The sequence below is a fragment of the Pan paniscus genome, chromosome 23 (genome assembly GCF_029289425.2).
Source record: "Pan paniscus chromosome 23, NHGRI_mPanPan1-v2.0_pri, whole genome shotgun sequence".
NCBI lineage: Eukaryota > Metazoa > Chordata > Mammalia > Primates > Hominidae > Pan > Pan paniscus.
In genome coordinates, this window is record NC_085927.1 from 58,572,678 (window position 1) to 58,600,203 (window position 27,526).

Here is a 27,526-nt window from a genome sequence, read left to right on the forward strand (position 1 = left end):
CCACTGAACAGGATCAAGGGACAGAGGGAGACTAAGTTACATCTTTCAGAAACCTCACACCGTTTGCTTCTCCAGACACCTGCATCCAGACTCCTGTGTCTTAGGGCTGGGACCCAGCAGTGGGACCCCAGAGGAGCTGATGCCCGCCTTGGCTGGGGTCAGGGGGAGGTCCTGCGAGCTTTTCTGGCCCTACAGCGGGTGACTCCTGGGCTCCCTTCCGCAGCCTCGGGGTGCAGCCCGTCTGGGCTCTACAGGCCCCGTGCATGGCCGGGGCTGTGCCCTTACCTGCGAGAGACCCTTCCAGCCTGGCCCTGCAACAAGCTCTGGCACTAACTGTGCCTCCTGCTCTACTGAGCAGCCCAGAGCCCTGTTCCTCAGACCTAAGTAATGTGGCAATGCTTTTTTTTTTTTTTTTTTTTTTTTTTGGCGCGACCAAGGCTCACTCTGTCCCCCAGGCTGGAGTGCAGTGGCATGATCTCGGCTCATGCCGAGGTTCAAGTGATTCCCCTGCCTCGGCCTCCTGAGTAGCTGGGATGTACCACCATGCCCAGCTAATTTTTGTATTTTTAGTAGAGACGGGGTTTCACCATGTTGGCCAGGCTGGTCTCGAACTCCTGACCTCAGGTGATCGACTAGCCTGGGCCTCCCAAAGTGCTGGGATTACAGGCGTGAGCCACCGTGCCCTGCTGACAACGCCTTTTAAGGGAAAGACCCGCCCTACTGTTGACCTTCATTGTTCTGATTACAATGTTGCAGGACTATGAACGCACACAAAGCTGGGAGCCCTTACCAGGCGGTAAAACTGGAATAAACCAAATAAACTGAGGCCTATTTAAAAGCAAACACAAAACAGCAAAACCAATAACATTTAAAGTTGCAGCACGCGTTTTGCAGGGCAGATGCTTCTCGGTGACAAGGCACTGGCAGTGAGCTCCAGGGTGGAGAGATGTACCTGCTGGCTCTCCGTGTGTATACATTTCCCCACGTTCCGTTCAGTGAGCTCTGCTCTCACATACTTAAGGACGTGTCGCATGAAGGCGTCTTAATAATCACGTGGCTTTGTTTGTTGTCATCACACCTTATATTTAACCCAGAGCTGTCCTGGAAGGCACTTTTATGAGCGAGTTCCTGATAACTTGCCTAAGATGTCTCTTTGCGGTGAAGACAAGCTTTGCCTTGCAGCGTGAGTAAGCGGAGCTTTAAACGGGAATAATCCAATTATTGCAGCGACTGTGAACAGAAGAAATGTTCATTGCATATTTACTGCTGCACTTACTCCTAATGAACTGCTCTGAGACGGGGAGAGGGAAGGCGGGAAGCACACAGAGTGTGGCCCTGGGTGCACCACCCACAGCCCCAGAGAGCAGCTCGCACACCCCACTGACACATTGAGCTCCTGCCTCTTCTTCCTGTTGGAATTTACACGGGGTATTGGGAGTGGATGGGCCTTTGCTGGATGTGATGTCTGCATGAATGTGCACGAGTACACGCACACACCATATACACACACACACACCCCACCTCACACACATGGGCCCCCGGGACAGCATTTGGAAATAAGTGTCCCTCCAGATCACACTTAAGACTGTGCTGGCTTTGGTCACAGGGCTGCTGGATCCTGAGACCGTTCTTTCATCGAATCAGTCAATGTTCCAGAACAAGTAACTCGTGTCCCAGACAGCTGCCCCTAGGAACATAGGAGGGGGCTGGGGACAGCAGAGGTCGCCTTCTAGCTTCAGGGCAGGGGTGCAAGGAAAGGAGCTGGAAGCTAGCGGGTGGGGTGGGGTAGGCGTCGGCCTTTCCACACACACTAGGCCGTGAGAGCCTGACCTCACCGGGGAGAGTGTACCCAGGTACGACTAGAGCTCCCGGGGCAGAGCAGGCCGGCAGGGGCTGGGGGAGAGATCCTGAGAAAGAACGGTCTCAGGATCCAGCAGCCCTTTGACCAAAGCCAGTACAGTCTTAAGGAGACTGGGGTCTGGGGGTGCCCCTTGGGTAGGAAAGGAGGGGAGCGGAAGCGGGCCTGGGTTTCTTCTCCCTCGGGAGTGGGGGTATTGGGTGGGGGTGCCACCGTGACCTGCTTCTTGGTACACGTGAGTGTGCATGTGGATGTGCATGTTTGCCTGTGGGCACCTGTGTGCACGCACTCCAGGGGCAGGGCTCGTCCTGTCTGCAGGCCGGATGAGAGCTTGTCTGGCAGCTCTGAGATCATCACAGGTTCTCAGGACACTCAGTAGCAAGAGCCATCCCACTTCAGCAGTTCAGATGTTCGATCCTGTTATAGCAAACAAATTCAGATGTCTGATCCTGTATGGCAAACAAGTTCAAATGTCCGATCCCACGTAACAGACACACCCTGCTGGATTTTGACGGTACAGCTCCTTCCATGCCATCTGCCCAGCCCTACTTCAGGCTGAGAACCCCACTCAGCTGTCTGCTTCTCGTCCCCCAAGTTCAGGCTGGGGAGGAGAGGATGGGAAGAGCCCTCTGGCTGTTACTAGAAGCACTGCCAGCTGTGGAGAGGCCCGCAGCCCTTCATCCCTAGGGCCTGGTACAATGGATGTGTATTTGTCCCACTTCAGTGGGTGCCCGAGGCGGCACACAGCTCGAGTGGGTGTCTCAGGACCGGCTCCTTCCATCCAGTAGAGGACATGGGGCAGAGGGTAGAGGCCCCTGTCTGCAGAGATGACCTTTGCAGCCGGACCTAGAGGTGGCTTCCACCCTCCCTCCACCCTGCATCCGTGTCCTCCAGCTGTGTCTAGAGCTGTAGATGCAGGCGTGGTGAGAGGAAGCTGGGTGGCAGCTCCCAGGGAGGGCTCTCCTCTAAGGCACTGGTGTGTGTCCCCACACTGAGGACGTGCCACACCCTCTCCTGCACGGGTCCACCCAGGTGCTGTGGGCCGCCCTCCTGGGACCCTGCCCACCCGCTGGGAGTCGGCGCAACCCTCAGCTGCCTTTCCTAGGGTGCACTTTCCTCCCAGGCCTTTGTGTAGATGGGGTCTTTGAAGTCCCCTTTAACTCGGCCCCTGTCACCCAAACAGCCACACTGTTCTGTCCTCAACTCCATTCAAGGGTCGCCCAACTGTTTTTGGCAAGTTGGACTTTCGGCAAATTGATTGGGAGCCTGAACAAGGCTGTGCGGAGGACCTGTGGCCAGCCAGGCCCCGCCCGCATCTCAGCCCTTTCTTCCCCATGCTGTTTGCAGGGTCACCAGGCCTGCTCCTCTCTGAGACTTCAAGGAGAGCCCGGCTCCTGCCCTGCCCTGGCTGCCTCCCTCCCCTGAAACACAGTCCCAGCCCGCACTGGGTAGCGTCCTCTGCGCTCTGCCCTCCTGGAGCCCAAGGTTTTTATGCTGCCACTGACGAGGGTCTAGGTGCAGCGGCTGCGTCATCCCGGGGACTGGGGGGCCTTGGAGCGGGAGCTGGCCTCTGTCTGGGGAGGCAGCTTGAATGTACACACAGAGGGGACCTGGGCTGGTGGAAGGAGCCAAGCCCTTCTGTAGACCTGGGGACTCATTGCCAGGGAGCCAGGTGGCCCCGGGGACGATACGCATGTGTGGTTAGTGAGTCTGCAAGAGGGCACACAGTGGACTTGTGTGTGAGTGTGTGTGTGTGCGTGTGTGCGTTTGTGTGTGGACATGTGGCTGTGTGTGGTATGTATGTGTGTGCCTGTGTCTACATAAGTGAATGGCATATATGTGTGTGATGGAGAGCATGGTGTGGGACGGAAGATGGGGCTGACTGGCACCTTAGAGAAGTGTTTCCAGGCAGAGAAAGAGCACTGCTGGCCCAGGGCCTGGCTGGGCTGGGACTCGGGGGCTGTGGGGTCCTACAGAGGCTTGAGATCGGTGAGACTCTAGGTCCAGTCTGGACAAACCCACTCTGAGACGCACTCCTATGCCCCCTTTCTATCCTACGCAGGGGCTCCCTGGCTCCCTTCTCCAGCCACGTCCTAAGCACCTGCTCCTACCGGCCCGGGGACAGGCACTGCGGACATAAATACGCATGAGACCCTGTGCCCTTTACCCCCCGTGCCCTTTACCTGTCGTGTGCTCAGGACCCCCCAGGTTAGCCCCTGTGGATGGGTAATGACGTTTGTCTGCCCAGAGCCCACGTTTCAGTCACCGTCACTCACGCTACCTCAGGAAGCTCTGTCAGCCCCTGGGGACGCCGCTTCCCTTCCCTGAGAGCTATTGCAACATTGTGACCAGAGGGGAGACCTCCTCACCCGTGCCCGGGGAAAGGGAGTTGTGAAATGTATGCTTGAAAGGCCCCTTTGTCCCCGGGACATGGTGACCCGGCGCTGTGCCTCTGACCGTCTCCAGCAGGAAGTGGGCTGGGGTGGGTGAGCCCAGCTCCTGCCGTCAAACAAAAGGTGGTGTGTGCTCAGGGCCGGCCCGCTGGTGCCCTCGGGAGGGCCAGGCCCGGGGACGGGGCAGGCCTGCTGTCTGCTTGTCCCTTTGTTCTGCAAATGCTGAGAGCAGGCGAGAGTGTACATGTGGGTGCATGTGCAGATACATATCTGTGTGTGTGCATGCATGTGTGTGCGTGAACATGTGTGCATGTGTGCGTGTGTGCTGCACCTATAGATACGTGTTTGTGAGCCTGCATGTAAATGGGCATGTGTGTGCCTGTGCGTGTGTCTGCATGCCTTTGCGTGTGGTGTGTGGTGTATACATGTGTGTGATGTGTACGTGTGTGTGTTGTGTACATGTGTGTGTGGTGTGTGGCCAGGCATGGCAGCTACAGCATAGGCAGGGCTGGAGCCACCTTCACCAGCCTAAGTCCCCCCGGACCCCGCCGTCCTTCCTTCTTCTCCTTCAGGTGACCCTGAGCACCACCGTGCATAGTACCACATCATGTCTGGCAGGGATGAGGGTCCTCTCCGTAGACAGCCAGTAGGCTGGGCCCTGGCACTGGAGAGGGTGTGTGTCCAAGATGCTGAAGGCTGGCACATCGCCCCAGATCCCTCCCCCGTCCTCAGCCCCACAGTCCCAGTGAGCTCTGGTGGCTTCCATCCTAGCCTGACCGAGAGGGCCCCAACAACACAGCCTGTAGGTTCTGGCCAGCTGAGCCTTGTGCTGGGTGGTGCGCTGCGGCCTGCACTGTGTCCACCTTCAGCGTCCTTCTCCCGGGATTTCCCAGCCCAGAGCATGAGCTTCGTGGTGGGCATGAGGTCCCAGCTGAGCTCGGTAGTGAAGGATTTGGGCCCAGGCCACCTCCTGTCCACCCTCTCACAGCCTGCCCTGCAGGCAGGTCGGGACCTGCCCTCGGACACCACCCACACTGCCCGGGTTTTCTGGTCTGTGCCAACCCCACTCCTGCTGGCCCAGGCCCTGCCCTGTGCTGCAGAGAGTGCCAGAACTGGCCCGGGCAGACGCAGAAACATCTCCCTGTTGCAGTTGACGGGCTCACTTCACCTGAGACAGCCCAGTCCCTGCTTCTGGCTGTTAGGGCAGAACAGGACAGGCACTGGGGTCCCCAGGGGGTTTCTGAGGCCCCGTTCAGCTCAAGATGAGAGCAGGAGCCACATTGCACTAAAGACTACCCTGGGCGCCATGGTACGGGGTGGATGGGAGCCCACGTGGGGATTTCTTTTAAGCCACACTGGAGCCTCTTCCTTTCATGTCCTTCACTGTTGGTGCTAGAGAAACACACCCTCAACACACACACGCACACACACACACACGATGCTTTCTGTAATTTGTCCAGCTCTTTTCTCAGGCATTGCAAGGGGATTTCTGCTACTGGGGCATGTGTGTTTCATCCTGTGGCTTCCTCGTGGGTTTAAGGTTCGTGTTTGTGGGTGTCTGAGATTTTCTACCATATTTACTGTTACCCAACACGATGCATCAGGGATGGGAGACACAGCTGCTGGTGGCTTTCTGCAGGAATAGAACAGACAAGAAAAGGGGCCCCGGGAAGACGCATGACAGATTCCGGCCATCCCCACTCATGGCACCATCCCCTCTCTCAGCGCTGTCCCTCGGGGTTGGTGGACGTGCAGCAGGTGGCTGGGACCCTCTGAGGGCCTGGGAGCTGCAGCCTGGGTGGCTTGTTCTTCCTGGAGTCGCCCTGCGAAGCCGGGGGGTTCCCTATCCCCACGTGCCATGTTAGTGGCAAGGAGCACAGTTGCTTTTTCTCGGGGGGAGACACTGATTCTCAGCTGGAGTTTCCTCACCTGACTCTTCAGGTGAACGAGGGATGTTCCCATGTCTCCTGGTCTCCTGGCTGTCTCAGCCGGCTCAGGCTGCCGTAGCAAAACTCCGCATACTGAGGGGCTTAAACAACACACGTTTATTTTCTCACGGTTCTGGAGGCTGGACATTCAGGATCATGGTGCTGATAGGTTTGGTTCCTGGTGAGGATCTGATTCCTGGCTTCTAGGCAGCATCTGCTTGCTGTGTCCTGAGATGGTGCAGGGGGCTGGGGAGGGGAGAGAGAGAGAGACAGAGAAAGAGAGACAGCGAGCACACATGCTTGAACTCTCTGGAGTCTCTTAAGGACAGGAATCCTGGCAGATCAGGGCCCCACACTCATGGCCTCATCTAACTTTCTTCACCTTCTGAAGGCCCCATCTCCAAATCCAGGGGTGAGGCTGCAGTGAGAGGATATTCCATCCCTAGCACTGACCTGGAAAGGGATTGGGGGTAGCCATGCCCGGCTGGTGGACGCCTGCCTCCCTGGCTGTGGGTGTGAAGGTGCCGGGGGTGGGGTGGGGCAGGACTGGCTGGGACACAGCACCCCACAGCGTCCTCTGCCGTGGGTGCTGTGGCAGGCATGACCAGCCCATCTCAGACTCCTCTCCACTGCAGTCATGCAGGCTTCAGGCAGCTCCTCCCCCCTTGTCAGAACTGAGGACGAGAACCCATTTATTCTGCCTGGGATGCTGTCCCTTTGTCTGTCTTCCAGAGGGCCCCTGACCTCCCAGACCTGCCTCCCCTGCGATGACCCCAGGGCCTGCGCCCTCGTGGGGTGAGGAGTGAGCTGTTTCCCAGGACCCTGTCCTCTGCTGCCCACTGCTCCTATAGGGACAGCCACTGCCTGCGGTCCAGCGGCATGATTGGCTGACCCTGTGCAAAATGAAATACAGAGCCCTTGTTAAAAATTATTCAGAATTTCAAGACTTGGGAACTGCAGAGCGTTGTCCAAGCGGTGGCCCTCCTGTACCTGGAGCCGTGTGCAGCAGCCTGTTTGCATAGCCATGAAGCCAGCCCGCTGCCCGTCTGGAGGACGGTATGTTAGCACACATGTGTGCACACACGTGCATTTGCACAACTGTTTATGTAGTTGTCATATCCTTCCTATGGCGAGGAATCTTGGAAATTTTTTCAGGTTTTCAAGTAAACAGGTATCCTGGGGAACTACAGTTCTGGTTTATGCAAATTGAGAGTCGTGTTCTTTATTTAAAAAAAGGAAAAGAGGTGACATGGAAGAGAAAACCCAGGAGAGAGGAGGAAGCCAAGGGCTCTGGAGCTTCGTGAAAGGGACCGGGGCTGCAGACGGGAGGTGGGGGCTGGGTGCCATGGGGGCCACTCTTGCCCTGGGCCTGGGTGTCTGTGCAGCCTGGGCCTGGTGTGGGTGACAGAGAGGCCTTCCCTACTCTGCAGGGCTGGCAACTGAGGCAGCCCAGACACTGGGTTCTCTGCATCCTGGGGCCAGTGGACCCATCAAACATTGAGCCCCAGGAAGGAGGGACCCAAAGGAAAACAGGAAGGGGCTTCATGCGTGCATTGCCCACATCCAACAAGATGAGTTCCAAGCCTCTACTCGGAACAGTGAGGACCCCGAGGAACTGTGAGTGGGCGAGGAAGGGGAGGAAAAGGCCCACCCTGGCCCCCCCAGCACTGGCATGAAGCGAGCCACATGCAGTCCATCCACTTGGCACGTAGAGTGGGGTGCCTGGCTCTCACCAGCGAGTGCAGTAGGGATATGTGACTTCATCCGTTCTCCTAGAGCCTCGGACCCAAACTTTCAAACTTCTTTTTCATGTAAGATGCAAAGTTCTCCCTAATCTCCCGCCATAGGGTTGAAGTCGGTGGTAGAATCCTGTGTATGTAAGTGTGCATGTTTATAACTTAACCTTGAACTAAAATACTGCCGGGCAGGTGTTTGGTATCTGATCTGAATGCCTACGTTTTTCAACTGGATGGCAACCCCTGTTTGTAGGTCCAATTTTTATAAAAGTAATTATGTGTGCATTAGGAAGGACATATTTTTTCCCAGTTTGAGAAATGGCTGGCTAATCGTTCTTTTGAGATTCCCGCAGCGAAGGTTATGTTAATACAATCAGCTTTTACTCTGCCATGAAGTCCTTCTCGTGCTTTCTGGTGGAGAGTAATCTCCAGTCTGCCTAACACCTACAGCCACAAAATAGGGTGGGCCTCCAGGGAAGAGAGAAAATGCAATTCTCTATGGCATGGGAGGTGTTAATGTGGGCTTCAGAGTCCTTGTGCTGGTGGGGAGCCAGTGCCCCCATCCCCCTGGCCCTGCCCTGCCCCCTGCCCTGTCCAAGGGCCATCACAAGGACTCACATCCTTTAATCTTGGAGGCTTGACACGGCTGGTGCTGGGCCGGCCCCAGGGGTCAGCCCGGCATCTGCAGATGAGACGAGGCAGGGGTGGGATGGGGGCCAGGGGTTGCTGTAAATCCTCCAGTCAAGGATGGGAAATCGACTCCCCATCTCCAGCCTGGCCTCCCTCTGAGCTCCAAGCCTGGGTCCCCTTGTTCCCCTTTGGTTCCCTCCCTGTGCACAGGCTGCCCTCGCTGCATCTGAGGACGTCCTGACTGGGAACCCCCTCCTCCTGCCTTCTTCTGGCTCTCGAGTGGATTCCAGACAAGAGGGAGTGAGGCAGCCATGCTGCAGGAGGGGCCATGGCTCTGCTCCACAGACATGTCTCTAGCTCCCTCGATCATTGCTTGCTGCTCCACGACTGGCCGATGGCAGAGCGGGACTTGGGGAGCAAGCACTAAACCAGGAGACCAGGAAGCTGGCGAAGCCCCTGGGCCCGGTGTCCCTGTGTGAGGGTCCCTGGGTGGAGCCACGCCGGGCATTGCCTGAGGGCCCCCCCAGCCAGTGCCAGGACCCAGGTGCCCTCAGCAACACCCTCACGATCCATGAGAGCAGCACGCTGATTGCCTCTCTCTTTTCTCCCACAGCAAGAATCATCAAGACCAAGCAGTGGTGTGACATGCTTCCGTGTCTGGAGGGGGAAGGCTGCGACTTGTTAATCAACCGGTCAGGCTGGACGTGCACGCAGCCCGGCGGGAGGATAAAGACCACCACGGTACGTGGCCCTCGGCTTTCTCGTGGGTGTGCTGGGGAGGGGGTATGTGTGTGCGGGCCTCCGACACCACTCGGGCTCCGCGGGGACAGGTGGCAGCTGCTCACTCCGTCCTCATGCAGAGAGGCCAGGGCCCTGTCTCCTCCCCCACCTCCCTCTCTGGGGCTAAATTCCTGACCATCTGTCCTGGGGCAGACGGTCTGTGAGTACATGGGGGCTGAGAGCTGGATGCAGAACCACTTGCAAGGCTGGTCAGCCCGGAAGTCAGATCACTGACCAGGTCTCGAAACCCCCTGGTTAGAGCCGTCTTGTTTCCGGGACTGATGTGCCCGTGATTTTGCAGGCTGGAGGAGGCATCCGCCCCTCCTGAAGATGAACTTCTGATAACTCCCCCGGGGCACGGCGGGGGTTCTGTGGAGACAGGGCCAGGTGCAGGTTCCGTCCAGGTGTGCTCCTTCCGTCCCTGGGCCTGGCCTGGTGGCTGCTCACATCAGAGACCCGGAGGGCCCTTCAGCTCCTCTCTATCCCCCTGAGTGGGGCATGCAGCGCACCCCGCCCTCCCAAAGCCACGGCTGACCTGGGTCTCTAGAGCTGCTCTTCCCAAGGGCGGGAGCTTGGGGAACGCCGGGTGGACATGGGCCTTTTCTGAAGGCGGCGCCTCCAGGCACGCCACGGATGCTGAGGCGGTTTCCCCTGCAGAGGGGCAGAGGAGGGGAGCCCATGCCCACGTGCATGGGGCTCAGGGCATTCCCATGGGGTGGCCTCAACTCCTCAGTAGCGAGTGGCACCCCCTCATCCTGGCTGCTCCTCCTTTGAGGTTGGCATTGGAAGCTGAGGACGTGAGTGGGTGAGCGTTTCCCTAACATGGATCCGGGCTCCACGCTCTGGGAATAGGTCAGGGAGATCTGTGACTGGGCAGAAGGATCTGGAAAGCCCCCTGGCATCCGAGCCTCCTCCCAGGATTGCACAGGGAGAGGGGGCTGCAGCTCCTCACACTGGGCTGCAGGGAAATCCTTCCCCTTGCTGCCTGAGCAGCCTCCAAGAGAGGGCTCGGCTGGGCTGTTCCGGCACTTGGTTCAAGAGGCCAATTTGGTGGAGTTGCTGCAAGGAGAACCACGGATCCCTGGGGTTCTAACGTAATTCGGGGCTCTCAGGGTCGTCTTCTGAGAGTCGCACGGCTTTCTGCTGCAGCCAGGATGTCAGTGAGATGGGCAAGGCAGCACTCCAAGCCCCCCGTGGGTTTCTCAGGGACCTCTTGCATTTGTGGAAGTTCATGCAGACTCAGCCTCGCTGGCAGCCCAGGGCCTCCCCGGGTGTGGGCCTGCAGGAGGAGTGTGAGGCCAGGCACCGGCACCACCCTGAGGCACGCAGACAGGACAGGAGATGAGGGACGTGTGTTGCTCTAAGCTGAGGTCCTGGGCTTTGCCTGGTCAGGGTTTGTTTATCTGGCATTAAGTGCAGAAGCAAATGATTCCGTCCTGCACCCAGGAAATGCACAGTGCTCTACCATGTCCTTACTGCTACCTGTCTGCAGAGGGGGCCTAGGCTCTCCTCTGTCCCTGCTGGTTGGGGTTCCCAGGCCTGCGTTACCGCCCTGAGTCTCCAGCAACACAAACAGCAGGTGCATTCCATCCACCTGTGGACCCCAGTCAGGCGCAGCCTTTCGTTTCCCTCGTAGAAGCTTCAACATAAGCGGCCGCCTCGCCCTGACTTTGGGAGGGATGGGTGTGAAAGCCACTCTGGGTCCCAGCTTCCAGTGACCCATCACTTCTCAGTCGCCCTTTGATGAGCCCCTCCTCCGCGTGATTTGAGGCCCACGAGGCGCCCAGGCCAGCGTTCAGGCCGCACCCCTTCAGGAACGAACTCGGATGCACCTCTGTGAGTGGACTGCTCAGTTCACCGGGGTGGGAAGTCAGGGAGTCCACAGACCCTGTGAGAGCTGGCGGTGGATAAAGCTGTCATCACTTGGATGCAGGCAGCCCTGCTGAGCCAGTGACAGGGCCAGGACCGGCCCAGCCCCTCCAAAGACATCGAGGTGCTTGGCAGGAACAGGATTGGGTCCTTACCTGGAGGCTGCTGGCATCATCACATTTTGGTTTTTGGTAATTTATTGGGCTGAAATTCACATAACATCAAGTTGTCGATTTTAAAGCGAGCAGCTCAGTGGCATTGGGCACACTCACAGTGCTGTGCCACCACCCCCTCTACCTTGCTTCAGGGCATTTGCATCCCCCTGGAGGGATGCCCTTCACCCACCAGGCACCATCGGGGTCTTCAGATCTGCATGAAGGCTTCTCCTGGTGCAGCTCTGCAGCTGCTCCTGCCCAGGGTTACCGTGGCAGATGTTTTGGCCCCACTAAGGGCAACGCTAATTAAAGTGACCAGTGAAGCCCCCCGTACGCAGGGCGCACACTGGTAAGTGGGGGACACAGATGTGGCCTGTCCCCAACCTGTCAGGCTGCCTGGATAATGCCTTGTCAGACAGCTTCGTGGTGTTTTCCTTCACTGTTGGCCCAAACCCTGGACCCAGCCCTCCCTGCCTCCTGCGTTCACCCAGAACGCCTGTCTTCTCCTCTCTCCTCCCCTGTAGTTCTTCAGCACCTGAGTCATTCTCATGAAATCTCATCAGGGACCCCTTCACCTACCCCAGAGCCAGACCAGGGCCACCCAACCAGCCTCCCGCGTCCATCCAGGGCCGCCCAAGCAGCCTGCCGCGTCTGTCCAGGTCTGCCTGGCCAGCATGGCCTCTGTGTGTGCAGAGACAGAGAACCGAGGTGCTCACCGTGTCAGCTCAGTCCAAGCCCACAGGGCCCACCACGGGAGGCAGTGAGCCCCCCTTGTTCTGGGGCATTTGAGGCAGAGGCTGACCAGGCACCTGGGATATTCCAGAGGGGTTCGAGCCTTCCTGGCTTTGGGAACAATAGCTGCACCTGTCCGGTGCTTGGTGTGCTCAGAGAGCCTGGCGGAGATGGCTGCAGACTCCCTTTCCCTTGGGCCTCACAGGCTTGGGAGCTAAGTTTCACAGGCTCGAATACTGCGGCTGGGCGAGCTGGAGTGACTGCTGGTGGCCAGGTGTACAGAAGTCCAGGGAGGTGGGATTGATTCTGCTTGTTCTGCTCAACACAAAGGCCAGACCTGGCTTGGTGTGAGACCCCACTTGGCTTTCAGCTCTGGAGACTCAGATACTCTGATCTTCCCATCATTAGGACACTGCAGGGGACCCCCCAAGCCTCTGCTGGTGGAGACTTGGAGGGCACCTGCAGGGACCAGGGACATGGGCAGGTGGGAGTCTGCCTGTAGCAGGACACTCCGTCATCCAGCAGAGGAAGGACGGCTGTCCACTTCCAGGCTAGTCACTCTCAGGCACCCTGATTCTTCTAGAGAGTGAGGTCTCATAGGTGGAGGGGACGGCTCTGCTTTCCTGGGGGAGAGTGTGTGTCGGGGGCTTGAAGACCTGTCTCTCAGCCTGTGCCTCATGTTGCCATGGCGGGGGCACCTTGTATACATGGGCCGCGGATGCCTGGGCCGGTGGATCTCGGTGAGTGACCGTGTGCTCACTCCAGGGGACCGGGGTGGGCCCTGTAATCTTCCCAGGTATCTCCGGAGAAGTCTCTGGGAACAGCAGGAGAGCCGGCTCCTAATGTAATCACTGGCCTGTGGTGACCTGTGTTCAAAGCTTTCTGAAAAGGTTAGTTGAGCTCTTGAACCAAACACCATAGAATTGGAAGCTACAATCCCAGTTGTGCGATTGCATCTGAGTTCTCTCCTAGATGGTAAATTAGCACTACATGAGATTTCACACTTTACCATAAATTGGTTTTCTGCAAGATGATGGCGTTCTCATAACTTGGCTTTTAGAGACTCAGCGGATACTCAGTTGCTGCTAATTCCATCCTAATGGCCACGTTCTCAGATTAGAGCTGGCCTCCAGCCCAGCCCTGATGCAGGCAGCCACCCGCTCCCAGCCTGCCCAGCTGCGCGCCACCATCGCGCCAATCCCCCGTCACTCCTCAACCCCTTCCCGTGTGGCCCGTTGCCGTTTACTTCTCTGTGTGGCGCCACCAGAGTGTGGGTCGCCTAGCACGGGCGCTGGGCCTAAGGGTGCTGCTGCCCCGTCCCCTTGCCATGCCTGCACCTCTCTGTGTGACACGTGGATTCACGATTCATGGATTAACCGAGTGTGGACCCCAGGCACATGCTGATGCTTGTGTTTCCAGGATCACTGCTTTTTTGGGGATGGAGTTTCGCTCTTGTCACCCAGGCTGGAGTGCAAGGGCACAGTCTTGGCTCACTGCAACCTCCACCTCCCGAGTTCAAGTGATTCTCCTGCCTCAGCTTCCCGAGTAGCCGGAATTACAGGCACCCACCACCACACCCAGCTAGTTTTTGTAGTTTTAATAGAGACAGGGTTTCCCCATGTTGGCCAGGCTTGTCTCAAACTCCTGACCTCAGGTGATCCATCCGCCTCGGCCTCCCAAAGTGCTGGGATTACAGGCGTGAGCCACCGTGCCGGCCCAAGATCACTGCTTTTGAAAGTGCAGGCCGTCACCCCATTAGTGGGTTGTGAAATTAATCTAATAGATCATGACCAGCATTTAAAAGGAGGAAGGAAGAGTGAAAATGTGACAGAACATCTGTGTCAGGAGGGTGAGCGCCCGGTGACAAAGCACGCGCCTGGGCACACACGCTCACATGGGAGAAGCCTTTCTCCTAGGTTGCTATGAAAGGCTGGAAATCCACATCCTGTGGGGACTGGAGAGAAACTGACCTCTGCGGTGCTTTTCCAGGTGCTGCCTCTCCACTGGCTCTACCCTGTGGACGTCCACCTGCCCCAGGCGAGGGGACCCTGGGTGGGTGTTGCAGGTTCTCCCAAGGTGTGAGCAGCGCTCCTTCTTGGCCACCCACTCTGGCTCCTGCTCCCTGGGGACAGGCCTAGAGCTGCTGTCCGCCCTCCTTCCCATTCCTGCGCTCTGCCTCTGCCTTCCTCTGTCCTTGAGTTGGCCTCGCAGAGCTGGAGGAGGAGGAGGGACAGGCAGGGCTGGTGGGGCCGAGGGGAGCAGGCCAGGCCCACACACGAGCAGGTCTTCTCTCCACAGACGTTCCTTGGCTGGGGCTGCAAACCCCACATGCAACTGGCTTTTGGAAATATTCTCATCAGTGTTTGCTCCGCCACGTTTTTATAGTGTTTATGTATTGCAAGATACTTGTCAGTGAGCTGTGCCATCTCCTACATCAGAATCAGCCAGCTAGATGGAAATCCTGTTTGCACATTCACTATTGAGTACCACCTTCTAATTCTGTGCTGCATGAAATCACAGTTGTGGGGGTGAAGAAAATTCAGCGGGGTTTCTGTATGGTTCTATTCGGGAACTCGTATTTCATGGCAACTCATTACACTAAAAGCCCATTTCCCCAACGTGAGAGATTCTGAGGATGTGCAGACGGCAGCTGCCGCTGATCTCGTGGGGGCTCGGATGTCTAAATTCCACCCCGGCCAGGCATCCCAGGAGTGTGGTGTAGTCAGGCCATTCCAGGGCCTCCGTTGGATATGGACAAGAGGACACTGAGGTCTCCTTGGGGCCTGGTGGCCCGGCCAGCAGCCTGCCAAAATGCTGTCTCTTCTCTCGTCTTGCCATAAACTGCTGCTGACTTGGGCTGGGCAGCTTGTGCTGTCAGCCTGCCGGCGAGTTCTGGAGGTCAGACTCACCACCGATGGATGATTCACGCCACCTACAAGCCCCTCTGGGAAAGGTTCTGTGGTCATCTCGTGGTTCGAGAGCTCTTCCGTTGGCATCTCCAGCAGTGCTGAGCGGCGTCCATGGGGGCCTTGTTTGGGATTTAGGAGCCAGCTTGCTACGGGGAGGAGCCTTCTGGCTGCACAGCCCCTGTCCCAGTGGATGGCTTGCCTTGTCCAGGCCACCAGGACCCTTGCCCCTGAGCTTCCTGCAAGCTCGGAGCCTGGAGGAGGGGCCCATCCCAGGAAAGGCATCTGTGCGGTAGCAAGCTCAAACCATGAGGTCTCTTCATTCTCGGATTCTGAGGGCTTAGCATGTGTCAACGTGGCCCCACTAACAGATCCATGGGAAGAACAGGCTAGGACCTACCCTGCCTCAGAGCACCCCCAGCGTGAAGAAGGAGGTGTCAACACCGGGGTCCCAGCCCAGTCCTCCCGTGTCTGTGCCAATCCGCCAGGCAGCTGGGGCACAAGAGTGCGTTCCCGTGCCAGGCCCTCGCCCAGGGCGGCCCTGCAGAAGGACAGAGTGTCCGTGGCCCGCACACTGAGCCCTGATTCTTGGAGGAGCCATCCATGGGAAACAGCAGACGCTTTTGCACCAGGGTCCCAGTTAAAGAGGACGAGACGCTCACACTTCCTTTATGTGCCTTCTGGAACCCCCTGTAGGGTGACAGGGACACGAAAGGGGGAAAATGGCCTCCTGCTTTGAGTGCAAACTCAGCAAGACAGGTCTGGAAGGATGGGAGCGGGTAGACGGAGCTGACAAGCAGAGCTGAGCCCCAGGAGAGCAGTGTGTGGGCTCTGCCTCCATTCTGATGCAGGGCAGTGCTGACGACCTCCTCCCAGCGCTGTAGAGGTGGGCCCAGTTGACAGGCTGCATAAGAGACCCCTGGTCCTTCCCACCCACCACCTGGGCCTCAGCTCCCTGCAGAATCCAAAGAAAACTGGACTCACAGAGGCTCATGCTAGAGAGGGAGAGACCTGGGCGGCGCTGGACCCTGCAGCGGAAACACAGCCAAGCATGGCAGGAACTTCTGGAAACCAGGCGATTAGGTGAAAATTGACGTTCTGAGGTGAGTCCCCACTCAGCTCCCTGAGGGCTCAGTCAAGAGACAGGAGGCTTCTTTCTGGATACACTTCCTGCCTGTGTGTCCTGAGGCCGCCATAACCAATGACCACGTTCTGAGTGGCTGAAAATGGCAGAAACATATTATCTCAAGGTCCTGAAGGCCAGGAGGTCCAAGATCAAGTGGTCAGGGCCCTGCTGTCTTGGGAGGCTCTCGAGGAGGCCCCTCTCTTGCCTCTCATAGCTTCTGGTGACCCCAGGTGTTCCTTGGCTCGTGGCCACAGCAGTCCATTCTCTGCATCCGTCTTCATGGGGCCTGCTCTGTTTGCCAAATTTCCTTCTCCCTTTTCTTATAAACACTCCAGCTATTGGCCTTAGAGTCCATTGTAAATCTAGGATGATTTCATCTGAAGATCTTTCACTAATCACGCCTGGAAAGAACCTATTTCCAAATCAAGTCAGATTTTGAGGTTCCCCAGTGGACATGAACTTTGGGGGCCCCCCATTCCACCCACTGAACTCACCCGGCCCAGATCAGAACCCATGGGTGCCATGAGTTGGGGGCCACAGGGCCCTCCTGTGAAGCCCACCTGCCACCAGCCGGCTATTCAGTGCTGTGCTCCGAAACATGGTGGAAAGCAAAGGTCACTCTGGGAGAGAAACAAAACCAGAAGAAGCCAAAGGAAGAGGAGCGAGGAACGTAGAGGCCGCAAGGAGTCATCGAGACAGCAGAGGAAGGGCCAGCACACCAGCTAAACCACAGCTCAGCCTCAGAGACAGCGGACATGCATCCAGACACAGGAGGGGGCAGGGAGGCGAGGAGGCTGGGGGTGGGGCGGGGCAGGGAGGTGAGGAGGCCAGGGCCTCCATCTTCCTCCTCTTGGGTGCTCTGCTTCCTCTCCCTGGCTCTCAGCCTTAGGGACATGTTTGGCAGGTGGAAGGGTGTGGTTGTGACCCCATGTGCTGCCTGGAACACTGGCTCTGACCCCTGAGCCCTGTAGGTGTCATTACCCCAAGCCTGTCCTGCTGGAGAGAAGAGGGGAGCCCAGGACTGGGTGAGGGGTGGGGCCTGCTGGCCCGACCCAGGCGCCTCAAGAGACAGAGGTGAGCCTGGCCACCAAGCCTGCCCCAGCCACAGATATCACCACTGAGTTTGGACAATGAGTCTGGATGCTGTTGATGGCCTGGCAGTAGACAAGTGGGATGGGGAGCTCATTAAAGGAGTGTCGAGAAGCCTGGAGATTTTACATTTAAGTCTTTAATCCGTCTTGAGTTAATTTTTGTGTAAGGTGTAAGGAAGGGGTCCAGTTTCAGTTTTCTGCATATGGCTAGCCAGTTTTCCCAGCACCATTTATAAAACAGGGAATCCTTTCCCATTGCTTGTTTTGTCAGGCTTGTCGAAGATCAGATGGTTGTAGATGTGTAGTGTTATTTCTGAGGCCTCTGTTCTGTTTCATTGGTCTATATATCTGTTTTGGTACCAGTACCATGCTGTTTTGGTTACTGTAGCCTTGTAGTATAGTTTGAAATCAGGTAACATGATGCCTCCAGCTTTGTTCTTTCTGCTTAGGATCCACACATATGTATATTGCAGCACTATTTACAATAGCAAAGATGTGGAACCAACCCAAATGCCCATCAATGATAGACTGGATAAAGAAAATGTGGCATATACACACCGTGGAATACTATGCAGCCATAAAAAAGAATGAGTTCATGCCCTTTGCAGGGACATGGATGAAGCTGGAAACCATCATCCTCAGCAAACTAACACAGGAACAGAAAACCGAACACCACGTGTTCTCACTCACAAGTGGGAGTTGAACAATGAGAACACATGGACACCAGGAGGGGAACATCACACACCAGGGCCTGTTGGGAGGTGGGGGGCAAGGGGAGGGAAAGCATTAGGACAAATACCTAATGCATGTGGGGCTTAAAACCTAGATGATGGGTTGATAGGTGCAGCAAACCACCATGGCACATGTGTACCTATGTAACAAACCTGCACGTTCTGCACATGTATCCCAGAACTGAAAGTAAAATTTTAACAAGAGCCTGGAGAGCGCTTTGGGAAACTGTACACATACACACACGTATATGTCTACATGGCAGAGATGTGTGCATAGATGTACATATGGTATGCCTATAGGTACTGTATGCCTGTGTGTGTGTAGCAGCAGAGTGTGTTACAAATCCAGTAGAATGTTGGAGACATAAAACTGAGGCAATCTCTCAGAAAGCAGAGAGTGGAATTTTCTAAAAGAAATGGGAACTAGGAAAGGAAAACAATAATCAGAAAATTGATTCAGGAGTTCTGAACGATATAACCTCCTGAAATAGCGGAAAATGAAGAAGAAATTATCAAAGAAATGCTTTCTAAAAATCTCTCCAGAGCTGATGTCAGTTTCCCCATGAGAGTACTCACCAAGCCCAGAAAATGAATGAATACAGTCGCATCCTAAAGCACGCCAGCATGAAATTTCAGACCACGGGAGATGAAAAACATCCCCAAAACTCAGAGGGAAAAACCAGGTCATGGGCAAAGACGCCCATAGCAGCGTCGTCGGGTTCTCAGCAGATCGCCGAAGCCGGGAAACAGTGTTGCCAGGTCTTGCAGAGCGCAGGCTGCGACTCCTGACCTGGAACTCCATCACTGCTGGAACGGGCCGTCAAGGGTGCAGGGAGAACAGGCTCCAGCCCTGGACATCCCAGGAGGAGCCCTGCACGTACCTGTGCTTCGGAAGATGAGGGGAAGGGGTCAGGGGACAAGAGGTGTCTCCCAGGGAGAGGGCAATGAAGAAGCACCCAATGCTTCTAGCAGGAATTCGCATGTGAATTCCAAATATGCAGGCATTCAGGGAGGGAAAAAACGAAGATTTTTCTAGGAAAACAAGCACAAATGCCCTGAGGCTCCAGCGTGGGAACGTTGGAGAGCTGTGGCCGAGCCAGCACTGCCTCAGCCAGATCCATTGCCCACGTATTCATCAGGCCCCGTTCTCTGTCGGGCACTGCAGGTGCCATTGGAGAGTTCCAGTGCTTCCCAGGGACCACAGAGCAGGCATGGCCCCTGCCCTCCAGGAGCCACACGGGGGTGATCATCATTGGGCACAGCTTCTGAGGGGGCTGATGGCCCAGTTGAATTGGTCAGGGCATAGTCAAGGGAAGAGGGTCCACCCAGGTCCTCTGGGCCAGCACCCCGGAGAGCCTGGCTTAGGCATCCAGAGGGACCAGGGTGTCACCAGAAGTGAGTAAGGCCCCAGGCTGGGCAGGGCCAGTCTGCAAGGCCCGGGAGCCGTCTGTCCTGCGTGTGGTGGGGGAGGACACAGAGCCACTTCATCTGGGAGTGAGATAGAGCTGCCTTCAGGAGCCCAGGTGGGCTGTGGAGCTCGTGGCCTTGCATGGCCAGGGCAGGGCTGCTGCGGACAGCAGGCCGCGGGCTGAGCAGAAGCGGAGGGCCCGGGAGGGTCTGCAGTGCCCTCTCCCAGACACAGGCAGGCGAGAGCCGAGGTGGTATCAGGGTGCACCCAGGCGTCCTCACCCGGCCTCTCCCTGGGATGCCCATGGCCACTTCCTGGCCCCCTGCACAGCAGACACTGGGCCCCGCTGTGGCCGTCATTAGTCAGCAAAGGCCGGGGCTGCTGGAGGAAGAAGGGGGATGCTGTAGCTGAACACTGAGCCTCTGTGGGGGCAGCGGGGAGGCCCCCAAGCAGGAAGGTGGTGGCTGTGGTTGTGGAGGGAAGTCAAGAGGTGTCTTGAGGGAGGATCCACAGTTACCAGGCAGCCAACCACACGCAAGCAGGGAGGGAGGACGTGGGCCTGGCAGGCCTGTGTGGGCGCCATCCTCCCGTGCGACCTGTGTCTGCCCTGTCCGACCCCCATTAGGAGCCTGCGGTTCATCTCCCAGAGCACTCCCCAGAGTACCAGTGCATCTCTGGTACTCCCCAGAGCACAGGCAAGCCGGGGCCTTGGGGCCCCCTCCCCGCACAGGGACCCTGGTCCCAGCCAGGCTTCCCCCGGCCCCGTGAGGTCAACCAGGAATTCACGCAGCCCTTTCGGATTCTGGAAGTTTCTTAAGTGACTGGGAGTTCCACCCCCGCCCCCCAACCTTCCAGTCCTCCGTGTGAGCCTCTTCCCTCTCTGTTGCTGGAAGCATTCATAGTCCCCATCCTGCACCAGGCTTGCCCTGCAGAGACAGGGTGCAGCTTGTCACTTCCTCCCTTCATGTGACAAGGTGGCCCCTGCCCCCGGCTCACTGTCACCATGGCTGAGGGCCCACCCTGCCCTCCACCATCTGTCTGTCCCCATGTCCTCCCAGCTGAGCAATCCTCTTTGCCCGGCTGGGTCAGCCCAGCCTTGAGGACTGGGGAGCATAGCTGTTCTCAACGTGGAGGAAACGCAGTTTTAATCCATTTTATGGGCCCAGGGGGATTTTCAACTTTTTCTTTTGAATCCCGTGTGGGGAGGTGTGCAGACATTCCTCTCGCCAGGGGCCCTGGCCTGCACACACCCGCAGGGGCTCTGCTTCCCAAGGCCGGCTCACCTTCCCCGTCCTTCTGGAACTAATGCCAGGTGGACGCAGAGCCGGCAGGACTGAAGAGAACTGCCCCTCGGGTGAGGTGGCACGTCCTGTTCCCCTCGGAGCCCTCCAGCCAGCAGCTCAGCCCTGGCTGCCTGGGCCAGAGCCCAGAGGCTCCAAGTCCGTCTGGAGTGTGATCAGATGGCGTTCATGGAGCCTAACTCAGGGAACTGGAGGGAGAGGGAGGCTGAGCTCAGGAAGAGATGGCTGCGATGGCCAGGGGAGAGAAAAACTGCCCAGAAGGATCGTGAAGGAAGAGGAGAGAGAAGGACATTCCCTACCCTCTCACCAGCCCAAGAGAGCAGGGTGGTGGTGGGCCGAGGTGGCCTCAGGACTGCCCCCCTGCATTCTCTCCCAAGGACAAAGAAGGCTGAGGCTTAAACAGGTCTGAGAGACGGAGCAGGGGTGGGTACTTGGCCAGAAGTGGCCGGGGACCCGCACCTAACTAATCTTTTTTCTGCACAAACAATGAAAAATACTAAGTCATTACTCTGATCCCTGTCTGCAATCCATTTTGCGTTCTTTTGAATCACCGCTATTCATCACCACAATAATGGCTGGACATTTTAATAGATTCTGGGTGTAAACAAAAACGTATATGGCCGGCGCCACATCAGCTAGTATTGTAAGCAGTGACACTCTTCATTTTCTCAGCAGAAATGAGCCCAGAAATAAAAAAAAAATTGGTTTGACCAAACCCACATTATTTCTGTCTGCACTTTGGGCCAATTTTGTAATGGGAGGCGCGACACGCTGGGCGCCATTTACAGTAATTGTCCTGCATTAGGCTCGATCTTCCTTAAAGAAGTTGTTCTTTGAATCGTTTTAAATACATAAATGGCAAATGGCTGAAACGTGAGGACGCTCGCCCGGTGCAGAAGGGTGGACGGGGTCTGTCAGGAAACCCAGTGGGTGTGGCGGGGCTGGGGATTTCCTGGTGCCCCCTACTGGTCAGAAAGTTACGTTACGTTGGGTCAGGGTGAGGATCAGGCTTAGGGTTTGTCTGAGTGACATGATCAGTGCCTCCTTCTCCTTTCCCCTGCCCTTGCTTCCCTGTCTTCTCCCCACCGTTCCCATCCCTCTGACACTATTTTGGTGCCAAGTCAGAGACTGGAATGCAGAGATGAGACACGTGACCCAACATCTCAGGGACACCCCTCGAGAATCGCTGGGAGGGGTCACTTTTTGGTGCCAAATGGGCCTGCTTGGTTGGCCTCTGAGTCTGGCACATCACTGGGAAGAGAGGTGGGAAGGGCTTGCTGAGGAAATGGCAGACAGCACTCTGTTTACCTGGCGAGGACTGCGGCAAGGTGCTCACATCCCACCGTGCGTAGCCAGGACAGAGGGGTCCTGGGGACCATCCTCCGGCTATGCAGGTGCGGGGAGCCTGGTCTCCAGGACACGGGGAGACACCCTGTCTTGTTGCTGACAGGGCAGCTTCCCAGAAGTTCTCATCATGTTCACAATGGAAATGCAATGCCTTGGTCCCCACCACGCTGGCACCTGGGCACGGAGCCTCCACAGGGTTCCCTGTGCTCGAGACATATTTCTGAGCAGCACCTTCCAGGGCCTGGCTGTGGTCTAGAGGAACTCTGCTCACAGTGCAGACCACGGAATGCCCTGGAAGGGCTCCACGTCCTGCCCAGACCCCTGGGGACCCTTTCTGGGTGGATCCCAGAATAGGCACTTCTTGTTCCTGCCTCAGGCCCCCTCATGCACAGTGAAGTCACACCCACGTGAAGACCCCGGATGAGGAACCCGAGTGGCCCCCTCTCCTGAGGGCGCTAAGGCCACTGTCCCCTGCTGGGCCAGGCTCCCTGACAGCCCCACTGCGTGGTTGCCCAGGCAGGAAGGTGGACGTGAGCTCCATCTCGATGGGTGAGGCTTCGGGATGCTGGACTTTCAAATGGCCCTGGAATCTACACAATCCTAGGGGAAGGATAGAGTCCCGCCTTAGACACTGGAGTCTTCCCCATAGAGGGTTGTCCCTGTGAGGGACAACCTCCCTGGCCATTCTAGAGCAGCCTGGGCTACTGCCCCCGTGCCACCGTTTCAGCCCGCCCACTGCCTTCATGCCACCCACTGCCTTCGTCCCGCCCGCTGCGTGTGACCTCAGATCCTCACCAGAGCACTGCCTCCGTGCTGCTGTTTCAAGCCCGTCCACTGTGTGTGATCTCAGGTCCTCACCAGAGCCGCTGGAACCGGTGCCACTGTCTGATTCCAAGTCTCATGAACTGATTGGCAGAAGGTGCCGGTCAAGTGCTGGAAAACCTGTTTTTCTCCTATTGGTTGGCAGAAGGTGCTGGCCAAGTGCTGGAAAACCTGTTTTTCTCCTATTGGTTTATAATCCTTATAATCTTACAGATGACATTGCTTTGAGATTAATTTCTTTGTAAAGGACAAAGATGAACTTCTTCCTTCCTGACTGTACTGTGGAAAGTAAGATCAGGGCGGGGCACAGTGGCTCACGCCTGTAATCCCAGCACTTTGGGAGGCCAAGCAGGCAGATCACTTGAGGTCAGGGGTTTGAGACCAGCCCGGCCAACATGGTGAAACCCCGCCTCTACTAAAAATACAAAAATGTGCCAAGCGTGGTGGCACGCACCTGTGATCCTAGCTACTTGGGAGTCTGAGGCAGGAGAATCGCTTGATCGCTTGAACCTAGGAGGCGGAGGTTGCAGTGAACCGAAATCACACCACTGCACTCCAGCCCAGGCGACAGAGCAAAACTCTGTCTCAAAAAAAAAATTTCATAAACATATGTGTGTATGTGTCTTTATAGTAGAATGATTTATAATCCTTGGGGTACATATCCAGTTCTGGGATTGCTGGGTCAAATAGTATTTCTAGTTCTAGACCCTTGAGGAATCGCCACACTGTCTTCCACAATGGTTGAACTAATTTACACTCCCACCAACAGTGTAAAAGCGTTCCTATTTCTCCACCTCCTCTCCAGCATCTGTTGTTTCCTGACTTTTTAATGACCGCCATTCTAATTGGCGTGAGGTGGTATCTCATTGTTTATTGCGGCACTGTTCACAATAGCAAAGACTTGGAAAATGAACCCAAGGGTTCATCAATGATAGACTGGATAAAGAAAATGTGGCACATATACAACATAGAATACTATGCAGTCATGAAAAAGGATGAGTTAATGTCCTTTGCAGGGACATAGATGAAACTGGAAACCATCATTCTCAGCAAACTAACAACAGGAACAGAAAACCAAACACCGCATGTTCTCACTCATAAGTGGGAGTTGAACAATGAGAACACATGGACACAGGGAGGGGAACATCACACACTGGGGCCTGTCGGGGTGGGGGGCTAGGGGAGGGATAGCATCAGGAGAAATACCTAATGTAAGTGACAGGTTGATGGGTGCAGCAAACCACCATGGCACGTGTATACCTATGTACCAAAACTGCACGTTCTGCGCATGTACCCCAGAACTTAAAGTATATAAAAACAAAAATTGAAAAAGAAAGTAAGATCAACATGCAAGGTGGGTGCACGCCACAGGGGCAGTCGTGGCCGGGGGTACATCCTAACAGTGAGGTGCTGTCTCCAATCAGCTGGGCTGCACGCCACAGGGCAGTCACGTCTGGGGTCCATCCTAACAGTGAGCATATGTAGAACTGGACGCTGGGCAGAGGCTGTGCAAGGAGTGAGTGTGTGGCTGCATTAATCCAGAAAGCCACGGAGGCTTCTATGGACTTGCAGGGGAGCCCGTCTTCTCCTCTCTCCTCCAAACGCTGGAGAAGCTCGTTCTAGCTGTCTCTAGCCCCAAGGCCGCCCTCTACCTGTGCCCAGCCTGTCCCCTGAGCCCCAGGCTCCCATCATGCCAGACCGGTCCCTTTGTCACAGCACCTGTGTGTGCCGTCTTCTTGGCTGATGTGTCCAGATGTGCCTCATTCTCAGCCCAGCTCTTCAGACCCAGATAGCAGCACACAGGATACCGGGGCTCTGCCAGCCACCCCCTTCCACATGGCTTCTGCATGCTGCAGTGGGAATGAAATACGACGTGTGGCATGGGCGCTTGTTAAAGATCAGTCTTTAAAAATGAAATAGAAGGATTTGTGTCTGCATCCAAATTACTTTAAATGTCAGCTCCCCGTTAAACCCAAGATATGGCGGGTGGCACAGGTCCTTGGATGACACCTCTACCCCGTCGTGTTCATCAGTGCTGGCGTCTTCGTCACTGCGGCTCTGTCCCTGAATCCCTTCGCATATCACCTCTTCCTGAACTGGAATATAAATCTCAGGCTCCATAGGCTTTGGGCATGATTGAACCACTGTGTGCCTCCCAGACTGACAAGCCCCTTCCAGGGACGCGGCCATTGTACCAAAAAGACTTACTGGGTCAGATCCCACCATCCTCCCCCTGCCTGGAAGAGTGACTGCTCTTCTGCATGCTAGGGTGGGAGACCTTGTGGAAGTCAGTTTATCTTTAGAGTTTCAGTTTCCTTATCTGTAGAAGGGGGTAAGAATGCCCCCAGGGTTGACCCTTCAGGTTCATGGGATGATAAGAAAGGAAAATGGTGGACGAGAAAGGTTTCTGAGGCTCTGCTGTGCTCCTGGCCCTCTTGCTTGCTTCTGCCCTACCTAAGGCACAGACAAGTTCTCTGTGTAGGAAAAGGATTCTTGTTTTCCACATGTGGCATCTTCCAGAGTATCCTGGAATGTCTACATGCCCGATTAGAATCCAGCATTAGAATGAAGTCAGACTCTCGGCCTCTTCTTTGGGAAACCCCTGCCCATCTGGTCATTGGTGCTGTGCAACAGGAAAGACTCGGGGTGCTGGTTGCATTGCTGCAGCAGGAGCGACCAGGGGTGTTGGTTGCATTGCTACAGCAGGAGAGACTCGGGGTTCTGGTTGCATTGCTGCAGCAGGAGAGACTCGGGGTTCTCGTTGCATTGCTGCAGCAGGAGAGACTCGGGGTTCTCGTTGCATTGCTGCAGCAGGAGAGACTCGGGGTTCTCATTGCATTGCTGCAGGAGGAGAGACTCGGGGTTCTCGTTGCATTGCTGCAGCAGGAGAGACTCAGGGTACTGCTTGCATTGCTGCATCTCTCAAAAGCTTTGTTTTGTTGTTGGTTAGATTTGGCACTGTGTAGTCATGGCCATGTGGCTTCAGGTTCTCACAGGACACAGGGACATGTGACTGATGAGGTTTCAAGAGAGGAGGATCGGATGAGTGGGGGATTGCAGCTTCCCTCCTCCCGACACCTGGGACCCTCCACTCACAGAGAGAATGAGCTTCTCCAGCGTTTGGAGGAGAGAGGAGAAGATGGGCTCCCCTGCAAATCCATAGAAGCCTCCGTGGCTTTCTGGATTAATGCAGCCACACACTCACTCCTTGCACAGCCTCTGCCCAGTGTCCAGTTTTACATATGCTTTGGAAATAAGAACAACTGTCAATAACACCATGACCTAAAGAAAGAAACAAGTAAGTGCTGAAAAGCACTGGGGAAAGCCCCCTGGGGCTCAAAGGAGTGGAAGCCCGTGCCTTATCCTCTGAGCCCCAGCTATGACAGTGACCTCCTGTAATGCACAAAAAGCCCTAGACTTCCTTCTCAGGCCTGGGTCTAACCGTAGGACTTAGAAACTGGTGATCAGAGGGTTCATAGGCAGGCAGAGGTGGAATCCTACCCACCCAGGGGGCATCCCCTGCTCAGTCCTGCAGAGACTCAGCTCCCAGCCTGTGGCATGGCAGGGAGGAAAGGCAGTGGGTGGAGGTAAGTTTCACAGAAGAGGCACAGAGATGGCAGAAGAGCCTCTTAGCTAGAGTAGGAGTAAGCAAGAGGGCCAAGGGCGCACCAGGACCTGTGTTCTTCCGTTCAGCTCTCATTCCCAAAGGAGCAGAAAACTCTGCAGCTTAGACAGAAGTCTGATCTCCCAAAAGGGAGCAGAGCCCAGCCCTGAGGAGCCGCCTCCAGCTGGCGGGAAGCCTGTCGGGCATCCTGTGAAGATGAGGGCCTGCTGCACATCACCCAGACCTTTCAGGCCATCCCGCAGTGGGCAGGGCTTCCCACACCTGCAGGAACCAGAGCGAGACTGGAGACGAGCTCCCCGCCATGCCCCATGGCTCATTCTAGACCAGGATTGATTGACCTCTCCCGGTTCAAAAGGGCATTTTTTTTTAAGCCTCAAAGTCAAAACTCAAGTATGAGCCCGTAAAAAAGTAATAATAATAAGCACTATCTATGGAAAGCAATCCTGTCCTAAAGATTTTAGGGCAGAGGTAGCTCTGAAAATAGATCTCTGCAGTAAACAGACAATACTTTTATAGAAAGCGTCTGCTTGTTGGTGTCACAGAGATGGACTGCATGGCCGTGACCCAGGAGCCAGGAACCCAAGGTGAGGCAGGACCTGGAACGAAGGCAGACATCCAAGGGTTTTCTGAATGAAATAGAAGATGGATACAGAGACACCAAAGATGTAAAAGTAGAGTTTAGTTGTGTATTGAGAGCTGCAAATAACATAAATATAACTGCAGAAAATCAAAACAGTGATAAGGAGACTAATCTTAAAACCAAGAGATAATTCACAGAAAAAAAAAGCAAGGAAATGGAGCCAAACAGATAAAGAGAAGTTGGTAGATATGGAGGACAGAGGATGAATATCTAACTGAAGAGTCGTGGATGCTCCTGAGGGGGAACCTCAATGGCACCAGCAGAAGGAAGAATCACATTAGAGTGGAAACCATAGTGTTGGAAAGAAAGTTACTCGAGTTGGAGGAAACTGCCAACGAAAAACCAAACAAAAACACCCGGGATCTAGCCATTTTATGGTGATATCTTTGAATTTCAAGAACAAAGGAAACCCTTGTGATAACCATCCAGGGGATATTAAGAAAATAAA

General features: G+C 55.8%; 1 protein-coding gene across 3 annotated transcripts in view; it reads left to right on the plus strand.

Moving 5' to 3' along the window:
- Positions 1-27,526, plus strand: part of TAFA5 (TAFA chemokine like family member 5) — a 268,462-nt gene that overhangs the window by 215,595 nt on the left and 25,341 nt on the right. For all 3 annotated transcript variants that reach the window (XM_034948958.3, XM_034948955.3, XM_034948959.3), the window contains exon 3: positions 9,159-9,286. In XM_034948958.3, the coding sequence (XP_034804849.1) occupies positions 9,159-9,286 (128 nt within the window). The remainder of the gene's footprint in view (positions 1-9,158; positions 9,287-27,526) is intronic.